Source organism: Oncorhynchus kisutch, linkage group LG5 (assembly GCF_002021735.2).
Source record: "Oncorhynchus kisutch isolate 150728-3 linkage group LG5, Okis_V2, whole genome shotgun sequence".
Taxonomy (NCBI): Eukaryota; Metazoa; Chordata; class Actinopteri; order Salmoniformes; family Salmonidae; genus Oncorhynchus; species Oncorhynchus kisutch.
In genome coordinates this window covers 78,971,793-78,989,555 of record NC_034178.2, presented here as the reverse complement: position 1 = coordinate 78,989,555, position 17,763 = coordinate 78,971,793, and the positions used below count along the sequence as shown (strand labels likewise).

At 44.1% G+C, this 17,763-nt stretch overlaps 1 protein-coding gene across 4 annotated transcripts in view; it reads left to right on the top strand.

Moving 5' to 3' along the window:
• pparg (peroxisome proliferator-activated receptor gamma) overlaps positions 1-17,763 on the top strand; it is a 130,538-nt gene that overhangs the window by 23,684 nt on the left and 89,091 nt on the right. For 2 of the 4 annotated variants that reach the window (XM_020484043.2, XM_020484045.2), the window contains exons 2-3: positions 16,738-17,208; positions 17,345-17,514. In XM_020484043.2, coding sequence (XP_020339632.1) covers positions 16,738-17,208; positions 17,345-17,514 — 641 coding nt within the window. The remainder of the gene's footprint in view (positions 1-16,737; positions 17,209-17,344; positions 17,515-17,763) is intronic. The other 2 variants (XM_031825886.1, XM_020484044.2) reach the window with 1 other exon arrangement.

Genomic DNA, 17,763 nt, shown 5'->3' with positions numbered 1-17,763 from the left:
CAGGCAGCGACCGCAGGAAAAGCGAAAGGAGGACGTTATGGACAGCAATGGCATGGAGTATACGACGTGGGAAGAAATCGTCAGGTGGGCGGCCGACCCAGAGAGAGTGCAGGAGCCCGCATGGGATTCGCTAAAGCAGTGCGAAGAAGGCTATAGGCGAATGGAGTTGGAGAAACAGACACGGCGGCGCAGAGCGAAACCCGAGAGTCACCCCAAAAAATGTATTGGGGGGGGGGCTTAGAGGGAGAGTGGCTGAGTCAGGAGATGGACCTGAGCCAACTCTCCTTGTTTATCGTGAGGAGCCAAGGAGGAGACCAGAACCAGAGCCGGTGTTAGAGGTGAGCGAAGATGAGACTGTGAAGGAGTTAATGGGGAAAGTGGAGTGGAGAGTAATGAGGGAGTTGCTAGCTTGGTGCTATAGATATCATATTCGTCCGTGGGATCGTGTCGGGGATTTGATGGCACCTGAGTTAGCGCTCCATACTCGTCCTGAGGTGCGTGTTAGTCGGCTGGTGAAGTTGGTGCCAGCCTCACGCACCAGGCCTCCTGTGCACATCCCTAGCCTTGCACATCCTGTGCCACCTCCACACACCAGTCCTCCGGTAGCAGCTCCCCGCACCAGGCTTCCTGTGCGTGTCCTCGCTCCAGTATCACCAGTGCCCGCACCACGCATCAGGCCTACAGTGCGCCTCGCCTCTCCTGCGCTGTCGGAGTCTCCCGCCTGTTCAGCACAGCCAGAGCCTTCCTTCCCTCCTGCGCTGTCGGAGTCTCCCGCCTGTTTAGCGCAGCCAGAGCCTTCCTCCTCTCCTGCGCTGCCGGAGCCTCCTGCCTGTTTGAAGCAGCCTGAGCTGCCAGTCTGCAGGGTGCTGTCAGTCTGCAAGGAGTGCCAGTCTGCAAAGAGCTGTCAGTCTTTCAACAAACGAAGAACACCGTTACAGCCTGTAGCTCAAATCAAATCAAATTTTATTTGTCACATACACATGGTTAGCAGATGTTAATGCGAGTGTAGCGAAATGCTTGTGCTTCTAGTTCCAACAATGCAGTAATAACCAACGAGTAATCTAGCTAACAATTCCAAAACTACTACCTTATACACACAAGTGTAAAGGGATAAAGAATATGTACATAAAGATATATATGAATGAGTGATGGTAGAGAGCGGCATAGGCAAGATGCAGTAGATGGTATTGAGTACAGTATATACATATCAGATGAGTATGTAAACAAAGTGGCATAGTTTAAAGTGGCTAGTGATACATAAAGATGCATAAAGATGCAGTAGATGATATAGAGTACAGTATATACGTATATATATGAGATAAATAATGTAGGGTGTGTAAACATTATATTAAGTAGCATTGTTTAAAGTGGCTAGTGATATATTTTACATCAATTCCCATCGATTCTCATTATTAAAGTGGCTGGAGTTGAGTCAGTGTGTTGGCAGCAGCCACTCAATGTTAGTGGTGGCTGTTTAACAGTCTGATGGCCTTGAGATAGAAGCTGTTTTTCAGTCTCTCGGTCCCAGCTTTGATGCACCTGTACTGACCTCGCCTTCTGGATGATAGCGGGTTGAACAGGCAGTGGCTCGGGTGGTTGATGTCCTTGATGATCTTTATGGCCTTCCTGTAACATCGGGTGGTGTAGGTGTCCTGGAGGGCAGGTAGTTTGCCCCCGGTGATGCGTTGTGCAGACCTCACTACCCTCTGGAGAGCCTTACGGTTGAGGGCGGAGCAGTTGCCGTACCAGGCGGTGATACAGCCCGACAGGATGCTCTCGATTGTGCATCTGTAGAAGTTTGTGAGTGCTTTTGGTGACAAGCCAAATTTCTTCAGCCTCCTGAGGTTGAAGAGGCGCTGCTGCGCCTTCTTCACGATGCTGTCTGTGTGAGTGGACCAATTCAGTTTGTCTGTGATGTGTATGCCGAGGAACTTAAAACTTGCTACCCTCTCCACTACTGTTCCATCGATGTGGATAGGGGGGTGTTCCCTCTGCTGTTTCCTGAAGTCCACAATCATCTCCTTAGTTTTGTTGACGTTGAGTGTGAGGTTATTTTCCTGACACCACACTCCGAGGGCCCTCACCTCCTCCCTGTAGGCCGTCTCGTCGTTGTTGGTAATCAAGCCTACCACTGTTGTGTCGTCCGCAAACTTGATGATTGAGTTGGAGGCGTGCGTGGCCACGCAGTCGTGGGTGAACAGGGAGTACAGGAGAGGGCTCAGAACGCACCCTTGTGGGGCCCCAGTGTTGAGGATCAGCGGGGAGGAGATGTTGTTGCCTACCCTCACCACCTGGGGGCGGCCCGTCAGGAAGTCCAGTACCCAGTTGCACAGGGCGGGGTCGAGACCCAGGGTCTCGAGCTTGATGACGAGCTTGGAGGGTACAATGGTGTTGAATGCCGAGCTGTAGTCTATGAACAGCATTCTCACATAGGTATTCCTCTTGTCCAGATGGGTTAGGGCAGTGTGCAGTGTGGTTGAGATTGCATCGTCTGTGGACCTATTTGGGCGGTAAGCAAATTGGAGTGGGTCTAGGGTGTCAGGTAGGGTGGAGGTGATATGGTCCTTGACTAGTCTCTCAAAGCACTTCATGATGACGGAAGTGAGTGCTACGGGGCGGTAGTCGTTTAGCTCAGTTACCTTAGCTTTCTTGGGAACAGGAACAATGGTGGCCCTCTTGAAGCATGTGGGAACAGCAGACTGGGATAGGGATTGATTGAATATGTCCGTAAACACACCAGCCAGCTGGACTGCGCATGCTCTGAGAGCGCGGCTGGGGATGCCGTCTGGGCCTGCAGCCTTGCGAGGGTTAACACGTTTAAATGTTTTACTCACCTCGGCTGCAGTGAAGGAGAGTCCGCATGTTTTGGTTGCGGGCCGTGTCAGTAACTAAAAGCAAGACATCCTGGTCCGTGACTGGGCTGGTTTTCTTTTTGTAATCCGTGATTGACTGCAGACCCTGCCACATACCTCTTGTGTCTGAGCCGTTGAATTGCGATTCTACTTTACCTTTATTTTACTAGGCAAGTCAGTTAAGAACAAATTCTTATTTTCAATGACAGCCTAGGAACAGTGGGTTAACTGCCTGTTCAGGGGCAGAATGACAGATTTGTACCTTGTCAGCTCGGGGATTTGAACTTGCAACCTTCTGGTTACTAGCCCAACGCTCTTACCACTAGGCTACCCTGTCGCCCCTATACTGACGCTTAGCTTGTTTGATTGCCTTGCGTAGGGAATAGCTACACTGTTTGTATTCTGTCATGTTTCCGGTCACCTTGCCCTGATTAAAAGCAGTGGTTCGCACTTTCAGTTTCACGCGAATGCTGCCATTAATCCACGGTTTCTGGTTTGGGAATGTTTTAATCGTTGCTATGGGAACGACATTTTCAACGCACATTCTAATGAACTCGCTCACCGAATCAGTGTATTCGTCAATGTTGTTGTTTGACGCAATACGAAACATATCTCAGTCCACGTGATGGAAGCAGTCTTGGAGCGTGGAATCAGATTGGTCGGACCAGCGTTGAACAGACCTCAGCGTGGGAGCTTCTTGTTTTAGCTTCTGTCTGGAAGTTAGAATAACAATGATCCAAGGTTTTACCAGCCCTGGTTGCGCAATCGATATGCTGATACAATTTAGGGAGTCTTGTTTTCAGATTAGCCTTTTTAAAATCCCCAGCTACAATGAATGCAGCCTCAGGAAATGTGGATTCCAGTTTGCAAAGAGTCAAATAAAGTTTGTTCAGAGCCATCGATGTGTCTGCTTGGGGGGGAATATATACGGCTGTGATTATAATCGAAGAGAATTCCCTTGGTAGATAATGCGGTCCACATTTGATTGTGAGGAATTCTAAATCAGGTGAACAGAAGAACTTGAGTTCCTGTATGTTGTTGTGACCACACCACGTCTCGTTAACCATAAAGCATATGCCCCCGCCCCTCTTCTTACCAGAAAGATGTTTGTTTCTGTCGGCGCGATGTGTGGAGAAACCAGCTGGCTGCACCGACTCCGATAGCGTCTCTCAAGTGAGCCATGTTTCCGTGAAGCAAAGAACGTTACAGTCCCTGATGTCCCTCTGGAATGCTACCCTTGCTCGGATTTCATCAACCTTGTTGTCAAGAGACTGGACATTGGCGAGAAATATGCTAGGGAGTGGTGCGCGATGTGCCCGTCTCCGGAGTCTGACCAGAAGACCACTTCGTTTCCCTCTTTTACGAAGTCGTTTTTTTGGGTCGCCGGCTGGGATCCATTCCGTTGTCCTGGGTGAAAGGCAGAACACAGGATCCGCTTCGCGAAAGTCATATTCTTGGTCGTACTGATGGTGAGTTGACGCTGCTCTTATATTCAGTATATATTCAGCTCAGGCCCTGAAGCCAGGATATGCATATAATTGGTACCATTGAAAAGAAAACACTTTGAAGTTTGTAGAAATGTCAATATCATGTAGGAGAACACAATAGATATGGTAGGAGAAAATCTAAAGAATAACAATGTAACTAGTCTGGTAAAAAAACACACCCTGCTATTACAATGTAACTGTGGTCTGGGAAATGGCTAGATTAAGACACAGTGCTGTCAGCATCAATGAGATGTTGTGGTTCCACTGAAGGACTCCTTCCTGCAGGAATGAGGTGTACACCACAGACTCCACACACCACAATATAGACTACATACTGCAAAATAGACTACAGACTACATACGGCAGACGACACACTACAGACTACAAACTACAGATGACACTTTACACTGCAGACTGTACACAACACACTACAGATTGCCTACAGACGACACACTTCACACTACGGACTACTACCTACAGATTACACACTAGACACTACAGATTACACAATAGACTACATACTAGAGACTACACAATAGACTACATATTACAAATCACTCATTATACACACATATACACACATATACTACACACTACAGACATGACACTACATAATATAGACTACATACTACACATTACAGACTACACAGCACTGACTACGCATGATACTACACATTACGGTCTTCACACTACACATCAGAATTCTAACTACACACTACATACTACACACCATAGACTACAGACTACACACTGTAGACTACACATTACCACTACACAATGTAGACTACACATTACCACTACATACTGCACACCATAGACTACAGACTACACACTGTAGACTACACATTACCACTACATACTGCACACCATAGACTACAGACTACACACTGTAGAGTACGCATTACCACTACATACTGCACACCATAGACTACAGACTACACACTGTGGACTACACATTACCACTACATACTGCACACCATAGACTACAGACTACACACTGTAGACTACACATTACCACTACATACTGCACACCATAAACTACAGACTACACACTGTAGACTACACATTACCACTACATACTGCACACCATAGACTACAGACTACACACTACTCATTAGACTGTACACTACAGACTACTCATTAGACTATACACTACACACTACTCATTAGACTATACACTACAGACTACTCATTAGACTATACACTACACACTACTCATTAGACTATACACTACACACTACTCATTAGACGAAATACTACAGACTACACACTGCTGACTATACATTACAGAAAACCCACTACAGAATACACACTATAGACTACGGACTACACACTACAGACTAGACACTACATAATATAGACTAGACTAAAGACTACAGATTAGACTACGCAGTACCAACTACTCATTACGGTCTTCACACTACACATATCACACTTCTAACTACAGACGACACATTGTAGTCTATAGTGGGCAGTCTGTAGTGGCAAACTACACACTACAGACTACTCACTCCACTACACACAAGACACTATAGACTACATACTTCACACTGTAGACTACACAAATACATTACAGACTACAAAGACTACACACTACTAACTACACAGTTCACACTACAGACTTAACAGTACAGACTACACACTAAAGACTAGACTACAATTTGACTTGTCTACACACTAGACTACACACTGCAGATAACACACTAGACTACACACTACAGACTACACGCTATAGACTACAGACTACACACTATATAATGTGTACTGCACAGTACAAACTACACAGTGCAGACTACTGACCACAGACTACATTCTGCATATCACATAGTTCACACTACACACGACAGACTACAAACTAAGCAGTACAGACCACAAACTACAGACTGCATGCTATAGACTACACACAACAGACTACACACAACAGACTACACACAACAGACTGCACAGTACATTTGACATACTACACACTTCACAAAACGGACTACAAACGACATCACACACTATAGACTATACACAACACATTACTACACACTACAGACTTCACACTGGACTACGGACTACACGCTACACACTACAGACTACCTAGCAAACGGAAACATTCCCAGAAAATTTGCTAAGATTCCCCATGACCTTTTAGTTAGGAATTCATCTAACATTAGGATAATGGATCTTTTTTAGCAAATGTTTTAAATGAAATATCCATGTTCTCCTAAAATGCACCAAATTGTTGTGCACAACATCTGTAGTTTTCTTTAGGTTTCCATGTAAAGAACAGACTAACTGTGTTCTGGGAATCTTCTTGCAACATCAGGCGAATGTTTTAAATAAACATTGTATAATCATCAGCACAACTGGACAGTTTTTGAGTTCTGAGAACTTTTGCTGAAACGAATGGTTTTCAGGCTGTATTTAATGAACTGTTTTAGTTCTAATGGCCAAATGTAAAGTCCTCTTCCTAATTCTGTATAAAGGAATCCATGTAAAGTATATTGTACAGTATACGCTTGTATCCAGTGCCTTCAGAAAATATTTAGACCCCTTGACTTTTTCCACATTTAATGTTACAGCCTTGTCCTAAAATGTATTAAATTGTTTCCCCCCCCTCATCCACACACACACACACACACACACACACACACACACACACACACACACACACACACACACACACACACACACACACACACACAATTCCCCATAATGACAAGGCAAAAACAGTTTTTTTATAAATGTCTGCTAATTTATTTAAAATAAACTGAAATATCATATTTACATAAGTATTCAGACCGTTTACTCTGTACTTTGTTGAAGCACCTTTGGCAGCGATTACAGCCTTGAGTCGTCTTGGGTATGATGCTACAAGCTTGGCACACCTGCATTTGGGGAACTCCCCTGCAGATCCTCTCAAGCTCTGTAAGGTTGGATAGGGAGCGTTGCTGCACAGCTATTTTCAGGTCTCTCCAGAGATGTTTGATTGGGTTCAAGTCCGGGCTCTGACTGGGCCACTCAAGAACATTCAGAGACTTGTCCCGAAGCCACTCCTGCATTGTTCTTGCCTGTGTGCTTAGGGTCCTTGTCTTGTTGGAAGGTGAACCTTTGCCCCAGTCTGATGTACTGAGTGCTCTGGAGCTGGTTTTCATCAAGGATCACTCTGTACTTTGCTCTGTTCATCTTTGCCTCGATCCTGACTAGTCTCCCTGTCCCTGCCTCTGAAAAACATCCCCACAGCATGGTGCTGCCACCACCATGGTACACCGTAGGGATGGTGCCAGCTTTTCTCTAGACGTGACGCTTGGAATTCAGGCCAAAGAGTTCAATCTTGGTTTCATCAGACCAGAGAATCTTGTTCCTCATGGTCTGAGAATCCTTTAGGTGCCTTTTGGCAAACTCCAAGCGTGCTGTCATGTGCCTTTTACTGAAGAGTGGCTTCTGTCTGGCCACTTTACCATAAAGGCCTGTTTGGTGGAGTGCTGCAGAGATGGTTGTCCTTCTGGAAGGTTCTCCCATCTCCACAGAGGAACTCTAGAGCTCTCTAGAGTGACCATCGGGTTCTTGGTCACCTCCCTGTCCAAGGCCCTTCTCCCCAGATTGCTCGGTTTGGCTAGGCGGCCAGCTCTAGGAAGAGTCTTGGTGGTGCCAAACTTCTTCCTTTTGTAGAATGATGGAGGCCACTGTGGGGACCTTCAATGCTGCAGAAATGTTTTGGTGCCCTTCCCCAGATCTGTGCCTCGACACAATCCTGTCTCGGAGCTCTACGGACATTTCCTTCAACCTCATGGCTTGGTTTTTGCTCTGACATGCACTGTCAACTGTGGGACCTTATATAGACCGGTGTGTGCCTTGCCAAATCATGTCCAATCAATTGAATTTACCACGTGGACTCCAATCAATTTGTAGAAGCATCAAGGATGATCCATGGGAAACAGGATGCACCGGAGCTCAATTTCGTAGCAAAGGGAGTGAATACTTCATCGCAAATTTCCCATAGCAAAGGGTCTGTAAATAAGGTATCTGTTTTATATTTAATAAATACTTTGTCATTATGAGGTATTGTTTGTACATTGCTGAGGACATTTTAAAAATTTTTAAAATAAGGCTGTAAAGTAGCGTGGAAAAAGTCAAGGGGTCTGAACTTTCCGAAGGCACTGTATTTTCTCCGTACTAATGGATCTAGACTTTACGGGACACATGTCTCCTGGGTGTCCATGGGCATGAGGCCTCTGGTTGAGACCAGGCTGGGACAGAAAAACAGTGTCTCCATCTGATGATGACTGTTGCAAAACTTGGCCTCCAGGGAGTCATTTGGGGCCTTTAGATGGTCTGGGGAGTTTCTCTCTCTCTCTCTCAGCAGCTCCCCCCCTCTCTGTGTGTGTGTATCAAGGCTTTGCCAATCAGAGCAAAAGTCCATCCGCATTAAAACCCTGTTTACCAGATAGTGAATAGAATAGATGTCCATTGGACTGCTGGACGGAAACCTGTGTTAATCTATTAATAATAGTTACTTGCCTAGTGAATCCAGAACAAAACCTTTCTATAGTGCAGTTGGCTTCTCTCCTCCTTTCCCTGTTTGGAACAATGTGCCAGTTACCGTAAGCTGAAGTGGACTCCCGTTAACTTCTGTTGTCCACATTCCATCCATTCAGTATGAAGGAAACAATAAGTAATTTAAAGGAGGATGTTTTTACCATGGTTTTATTCTGGAAGTCATTGATAGTTATTTCGACCCATTTTAGTTTATCCTCTAACTACTGATTTTATAATGCTGTCCTATTAATATACATGGCATACTTGGCATAGACACTCTTATTGGTCTATTTAAAAATGCCCTGAACACCTTTTAAAGTGTTTTACTGTTAGGACAGTGTTGAGGTGAAATCTATGTACTGTTAGATTTCATCTCAACACTGGCCAATAATAATAATAATTTAAACTGAACAAAAATATAAACATGTAAAGTGTTGGTCCCATATGTCATGAGCTGAAATAAAAGATCACCGAAAAGTTCCATATGCAAAAAAAACTTTTCTCTCATTTTGTGCACAAATTTGTTTACATCCCTGTTGGTGAGCATTTCTTCTTTGCCAAGATAATCCATCACACAACACAATGCCGCAGATGTCTCAAGTTTTGAAGGAGCTTGCAATTGGCATGATGACTGCAGAAATGTCCACCAGAGCTGTTGGCAGAGAATTTAATGTTAATTTGTCTACCATAAACAGCCTCCAACGTCGTTTTAGAGAATTTGGCCCAACTGGCCTCACTATCGCAGACTGTGTAACAATGCCAGCCCAGGACCTCCACATCCAGCTTTTTTCACCTGAGAACAGCCACCCGGACAGTTGTTTCTATTAAAGCCCTTTTGTGGGGGGAAACTAATTATGGTTGGCTGGGCCTGGCTCCCCAGTTGATGGGCCTGGCTCCCAAGTGGGTGGGCCTATGCCCTCCCAGGGACACCCATGGCTGTGCCCCTGTCCAGTCCTGTGAAATCCATAGATTAGGGCCTAATATGAACTGTAACTCAGTAAAATAATTGAAATTGTTTCATGTTGCATTTTTAAAAAGTATATAGATGTCCACAGTGCTTTTCATAATTTCAAAGCGCTTCCAAAGAAAAAAACAAACCAACCAATACATCATCATGAGTAGCCGAGCTATAGTTGGCTACGTCAACCAAAACATCATCATGAGTAGCCTAGCTATAGTTGGCTACGTCAACCAATACATCATCATGAGTAGCCTAGCTATAGTTGGCTAGCTAGCTTAACCACAATATCTTCATGAGTAGCCTAGCTATAGTTGGCTACGTCAACCAATACATCATCTGATAGGCTAATTGACAACATTTGAGTCAATTGGAGGTGTACCTGTGGATGTATTTCAAGGCCTACCTTCAAAGTCAGTGCCTCTTAGCTTGACATCACAGGGAAAATCAAAAGAAATCAGCCAAGACCTCAGAAAAATAATTGTAGACCTCCACAAGTCTGGTACATCCTTGGGAGCAATTTCCAATCGTCTGAATGTACCACGTTCATCTGTACAAACAATAGTACGCAAGTATAAACACCATGGGACCACGCGTTCTTCCTGTCTCCTAGAGATGTACGTACTTTGGTGTGAAAAGTGCAAATCAATCGCAGATCAACAGCAAAGGACCTTGTGAAGATGCTGGAGGGTACAAAAGTTTCTCTATCCACAGTAAAACTAGTCCTATATCGACATAGCCTGAAAGGCCGCTCAGCAAAGAAGAAGCCACTGCTCCAAATCCGCCATAAAAAAAGCCAGACTACGGTTTGCAACTGCACATGGGGACAAAGATCGGACTTTTTGGAGAAATGTCCTCTGGTCTGATCAAACAAATATTAGAACTGTTTGGCCATAATGACCATTGTTATGTTTGTAGGAAAAAGGGGTAGGCTTGCAAGCCAAAGAACACCATACCAACCGTGAAGCATGGGTGTGGCAGCATCATGTTGTGGGGGTGCTTTACTGCAGGAGGGACTGGTGCACTTCACCAAATAGATGGCATCATGAGGTAGGGAATATATTGAAGCAACATCTCAAGACATTAGGTAGGAAGTTAAAGCTTGATCGCAAATGGACAGAAGCATACTTCCAAAGTTGTGGCAAAATGACTTAAGGACAACTAAGTCAAGGCTTTGGAGTTGCCATCACAAAGCCCTGACCTCAATCCCATAGAACATTTGTGGGCAGAACTGAAAAAGCATGTGCGAGCGAGGAGGCCTACAAACCTGACTCAGTTACACCAGCTCTGTCAGGAGGAATGGGCCAAAATTCAAGCTTGTGGAAAGGCAACCCAAAATGTTTGACCCATGTTAAACTATTTAAAGGCTATGCTACCAAATACTAATTGAGCGTATGCAAACTTCTGACCTACTGGGAATGAAGAAATAAAAGCTTAAATAAATCTCTACTATTATTCTGACATTTCACATTCTTAAATAAATCGGTGATCCAACCTGACATAAAACAGGGAATTTTTTACATAGGATTAAATGTCAGGAATTGTGAAAAACTGAGTTTAAATGTATTTGGCTAAGGTGTATGTAAACTTCTGACTTCAACTGTAGCTAGGTCAACCAATACACTGGCCTCCTGCACAATGTGTAGCACCCACTTGGGTGATGCCTCAGCAGCTCTGGGTGGCAGAAAGCTCACCACACACAGCTCAGAGACAGTCGTTCTCAGCACTGAATTCCTCAATTGCATCTCCTATTCCTCTCAAATGACTGTTCAATTGATGTTAACAAAAGATCAAGCAACCAGCTGCCAGGTGAAACAAATTGGTACAGTGTCCAGATTTGGTGTGTTTGTATTTTTAGGATCCTCAGTAGCTGTTGCTAATCTCCTCCTTATATCCAAACTCTCCCACACTCACATGCACACACATTTAGACAAAACATATATATTTATATACAGTGCCTTGCGAAAGTATTCGGCCCCCTTGAACTTTGCGACCTTTTGTCACATTACAGGCTTCAAACATAAAGATATAAAACTGTATTTTTTGTGAAGAATCAACAACAAGTGGGACACAATCATGAAGTGGAACGACATTTATTGGATATTTCAAACTTTTTTAACAAATCAAAAACTGAAAAATTGGGCGTGCAAAATTATTCAGCCCCCTCAAGTTAATACTTTGTAGCGCCACCTTTTGCTGCGATTACAGCTGTAAGTCGCTTGGGGTATGTCTCTATCAGTTTTGCACATCGAGAGACTGACATTTTTTCCCATTCCTCCTTGCAAAACAGCTCAGCTCAGTGAGGTTGGATGGAGAGCATTTGTGAACAGCAGTTTTCAGTTCTTTCGATTGGATTCAGGTCTGGACTTTGACTTGGCCATTCTAACACCTGGATATGTTTATTTTTGAACCATTCCATTGTAGATTTTGCTTTATGTTTTGGATCATTGTTTCATTGATCATTGAGTTCAAACAGGTGCAGTTTATACAAGTAATGAGTGGAGAACAGGAGGCCTTCTTAAAGAAAAACTAACAGGTCTGTGAGAGACGGAATTCTTACTGGTTGGTAGGTGATCATATACTTATGTCATGCAATAAAATGCAAATTAATTACTTAAAAATCATACAATGTGATTTTCAGGATTTTTGTTTTAGATTCCGTCTCTCACAGTTGAAGTGTACCTATGATAAAAAATTACAGACCTCTACATGCTTTGTAAGTAGGAAAACCTGCAAAATCGAAAAGTTCAAAAATCAAAAGTTCTCCCCACTGTGTGTGTGTGTAAATAAATACATTTGGGGGGGGTGATTAGTGATCTATTAATTTATACATTTACAATTTATCTGTATTAACAAACTTCATTCATGCTGCTCCTTCTGTGGTTAAGTGAATGCTCTTACCACTGTCTCTCCCAAGCATCTTCCACCGGGGTTTTGGCTTACTGCCCTGCTTACTGCTTGTATCCACAGCTATAACTTGTGAGTTGGTGATCTCCTGCTCGTTTAGGTCCCGTGTGGCTCAGTTGGTAGAGCGTGGCACTTGCAATGCCAGGGTTGTTGGTTTGATTCACACGGAGGACCAGTATGTGGTGGAAGTATGAAAATGTATGCACTGTAAGTTGCTCTGGATAAGAGTGTCTGCTAAATTACAATAAATGTAGTAAAGTGAAGTCAGAATCCATACAGTGAATAAGTCCTCTGCCTTCTCTCTGTTTATCAATCAAGCTGTGTGTGTTTGACATTTCACTGGTGGAGCTTGTTTTCAGGATGGGGGGTGTGGATAGTGTTTGGGAACTCATTTTAGCTCACAATAAGCTTGCAGCCTGGCTAATACTAGACAAAAAAAATTCTACCAAGCTCAATGTGGAAGAGGAATATGTATCAACACAACACTCCATGAACTACTGGGTCAACACCAACAGTTCTTTAGAGATGTGAATACGTATCAACACTACACTCTATTAACTACTCACTCCACAAAAAGAAGTCCAGGCCAAGATAAACTCAAACTGGACTCAAACTCATTGAGATGGAGCGGGCGCATAGGAATTGCACGTTCTTCCCGATGGACGGCCAAGATCTATAGATTCTCATTAGAGCCAAATGCCTGAAGGGAGCCAAAATCACCTCAAAAGGAACTGCTGCCACGAGTAATTGAAGAAGGAAAGACATCACAACATCACATACCTGAAGTATGATCAGCTGGTCCCCCCCCCCCATCTCCTAGGCCTATGGCAAGTGACTCCACTATAGTCCACTGATTTGACACACACCGTACTTACACACACACACATTTACTCTACTTTGTTCGTGTTTCACCTAACCTCATGACCAAAAACACACATTGCTCTAAGTGTCATAATCCTCTGAAGTCTTCAAATCAAATGTTTTTGGTCACATACACATGGTTAGCAGATGTTAATGCGAGTGTAACGAAATGCTTGTCCTTCTAATTCCGACCGTGCAGTAATATCTAACAATTTCACAACTATTATGATGTGTTGTACAGACCTCACTACTCGTTCACTGAATCAGCGTATGCATCAATGTTGTTGTCCGGATGTTATCCGGAACATATCCCAGTCCACATGATTGAAGCAATCTTGGAACATGGAGTCAGATTGGTCGGCGTTGAAAAGACCTGAGCACGGGCGTTTCCTGTTTTAGTTTCTGTCTATAGGCTGGGAGCAACAAAATGGAGTTGTGGTCGAAGGAGGGCGAGGGAGGGCTTTGTATGCATCGCGGAAGTTAGAGTAGCAATGATCCAGAATTTTGCTAGCCCGGGACACTAATTCTGATAACATTTAGGGTGCTTTGTCTTCAGATTACCCTTGTTAAAATACAATAAATAAAATAAATGCAGCCTCAGGATATGTGGTTTCCAGTTTACATAGAGTCCAATGAAGTTCTTTCAGGGCCGTTGAGGTGTCTGCTTGGGGGGGAGGTTTTACACGGCTGTGATCATAATCGAGGAGAATTCTCTTGGTAGATAATGCGGTTGGCATTTAAATGTAAGGAATTCTAGGTCAGGTGAACAAAAGGACTTGAGTTCCTGTATGTTGTTATGATCACAACACAACTCGTTAATCATAAGGCATACACCCTCGCCCTTCTTCTTACCAGACAGATGTTTGTTTGTTGGCGCGATGCGTGAAGAAACCGGGTGCTTATAAACAGAGAATGTTACAATCTTTGTCTCTCCGGAAGGCAACCCTTGCTCGAATTTTGTCTACCTTGTTGTCAAGAGACTGGACATTGGCGAGTAGTATACTCGGGAGTGGTGAGCGACTTACCCATCTACGGAGCCAGACCAGAAGACCGCTCCGTCTGCCCCTTCTGCGGCGCTGTTGTTTTGGGTCGCCTACTGGAATCTGATTCATTGTCTTGGGTGGTGGTCCAAACAGAGGATCTGCTTCCCGAAAGTCGTATTCCTGGTCAGTTGACGTCGCTCTTATAGCCAATAGGTCTTCCCAGCTGTATGTAATAAGACTTAAGATTTTCTGGGGTAACAGTGTAAGAAATAATACATAAAAAAACTAAATACTGCATAGTTTCCTAACCCATTAGACATTAATGAAGCCAAATAAATATCATTATTGTGTTGATCCAGATAAAAAAAATCCTGAGATTTACCAGAGATGAGGCTATCACTTGTGATTACTATGATAAGCAATTTAACAACCTTTATAGCAGTTTATCTAAGTCCAAGACAAGTTGATTTTCTACCTTTCATTTGAATGTTCAGTCTTCCTAAAAATAATGACCACCTTGTTCATTATCGGTCTTCTCTCAGTCATGAATGTTCCATTGTTGCCCTTCCAGAAACATCGTTGACTGAAGTGACAACCAAGCTTTATGACATGTCTCCTTATAATGCTGTTCACCACTGTAGAACATCAAGTGAGGGTCCATTTTAGTTCAGAAATGTTTTCAATTCTTTGTAATAGAGGACCTCATTGATGTTGAATCTCTTTTCAACCTCTTGGTTGAAGGTTCAACCTCTTCAATCTCTTATTTAATACTATACACTTTTTTGAATTTCTTCTGGATTTGGGGACTGGGAAAAGACCCCTGGTGGCACATCTGGTGGGGTATGTGTGTGTGTCAGTTGACTATGCAAACAATTGGAATTTAACACATTTATGTTTCTTATAAAAACAAGAAGTGACGCAGTCTGTCTTCTACTTTTCGCCAAGAGAGACTGGCATGCATAGCATTTATATAAGCCCTCTGATAAGAGTAAAGAGCAAGACGTGCCGCTATGTTCTGGGCCAGCTGCAGTTTTTCTAGGTCCTTCTTTGCAGCACCTGACCATACGACTTGGCAATAATCAAGATAAGATAAAACTAGAGCCTGCAGAACTTGCTTTTGTTGAGTGTCAAAAAAGCAGAACATCTCTTTCATGGACAGACCTTTCCCCATATTCACAACCATTGACGTTGGGGACAGGTCATGCATCATTTGAACAAAAATTATTAGCCAGCTAGCTCGCCTAGCCAAAAAGAGTTGACGTGCCAGTTTATCTGCTAGTCTGTGGGTCAAAACCACCATATATGCAATAAAACACAATTCAATTTTTAAATAACTAAATATGTACACACAGTATTTCCAAGAGCTCTTTGCTTAGACTACTACTATGGCCTGGTACTGTTAGATTTCATCTTAACACTTTCCCATGTTATAAATGATAAATTATTTATCTGCTTAGACTACTACTAGGGCTTGGTACTGTTAGACCCCATGTTATAAATTCTGTTTGTTTTGAGGAGTAGTATTTCCCCTGGTATCTGTTAATAGTGAAGGATAGCCTTGGTTATATAAAGTTGAGTGTAACATCACATGGGTTCAGAGCAGTGGGTTTCATCAGTCACTGATTGGAGGTCAACCAAGTTAGAGTTCAGTTCACTATCTCACAGGATATGTTCAGTTCGGAGATTGAACACAGTTCTGTAGACTTCACTAGGAGGGTCCCTACTATGAACACAGTTCTGTAGACTTCACTAGGAGGGTCCCTACTATGAACATAGTTCTGTAGACTTCACTAGGAGGGTCCCTACTATGAACACAGTTCTGTAGACTAGTAGGAATAGGAGGGTCTCAAATGGTCTTGATGGTAAGCATGCAGAATGTTTATTACAGAACAACAGAGCTCACATATCTTTTTAATCTCAGTCTGAAATGGCCTCACATTGACAAGCCTGAGGGAATCAGAAGGGAAGACTTGTATCAGCGGTATAGTTCAATATGTTTTCAATCTGTCTGAATTGACAAGCCTGAGGGAATCAGACGGGAGGACTCAATATGTTTTGTATCAGTTAGTCTTTTACCACATTGTCACACTCTCTCACACACACAGATCCTGACTCTCCCTCCTCCTCTCTTCCCCTCCCTCCCTCTCTTCCCCTCTCTCTAACAGACATGGTGGATACCCAGCTCCTCGCATGGCCAATGGGCATCAGTCTGACCCCTGTACACCTGGAGGAGCTTGATGACAGTTCTCACTCTCTGGATATGAAACCATTCACCACCCTGGACTACACTAGCCTGGACTACGAACACGGACCCACCATCTCCAGCTACAGACCCACCCAGGTCCACCACTACCAAGCAAGCCACAGTCCCAGACCCACCCAGGCCCACCACTACCAAGACAGCCACAGCCCCAGACCCATCCAGGCCCACCACTACCAAGCCAGCAACAGTCCCAGACCCACCCAGGCCCACCACTACCAAGCCAGCTACAGCCCCAGTCACCTCAGCCCTAGACCTGGCCAGGGTTACCAGCCCTGCCCCAGCCCTGGCTCCAGCCCTGCCCTGGGACACCACCTTGCATACATGGACCACATGTACAACCACAGCCAGGTTCAGGAGGGACACGGTGAGACCTGTGTGTGATCAAATATTTGCTAGCATTTGAAAATATAACTAACACAACAACATCTCTTCTATATGAATGTGCATGTTGTGTGACCCTGCTCTGTCTTTGTCATTGTATCAGTGTTTCTGTCTGTTCTGTCCCTCAGGTTGTATAAAACTGGAGCCAGAGTCTCCTCCCCAGCACTCAGACAGCAGTCCTCTCTACTCCAAGCTACAGGACGACACCACCGCTTCCCTACTCAACATAGAGTGTCGAGTCTGTGGAGACAAAGCTTCTGGCTTCCACTACGGAGTCCATGCCTGTGAAGGCTGCAAGGTACGACTACTCTGTGTGTTTGTGTCTCCTTATTTCTCCGTTGTTTACCTGTGTGCTATAACCTCACACCCTAAAGAGGCTTAAACTCACGCTGACAGACAGGGTCAAAAGTTGCCTGCCCTCAACCACGTTAAACATTTCTTGCACTTCATGTGGGTCTGTCTGTCACTTTAACCACAAGCCCATACATAGATTCCTTCCCCGAGCAGCACAGCCTGCAGTGGCAGAACATCTTAGACTGACACTACG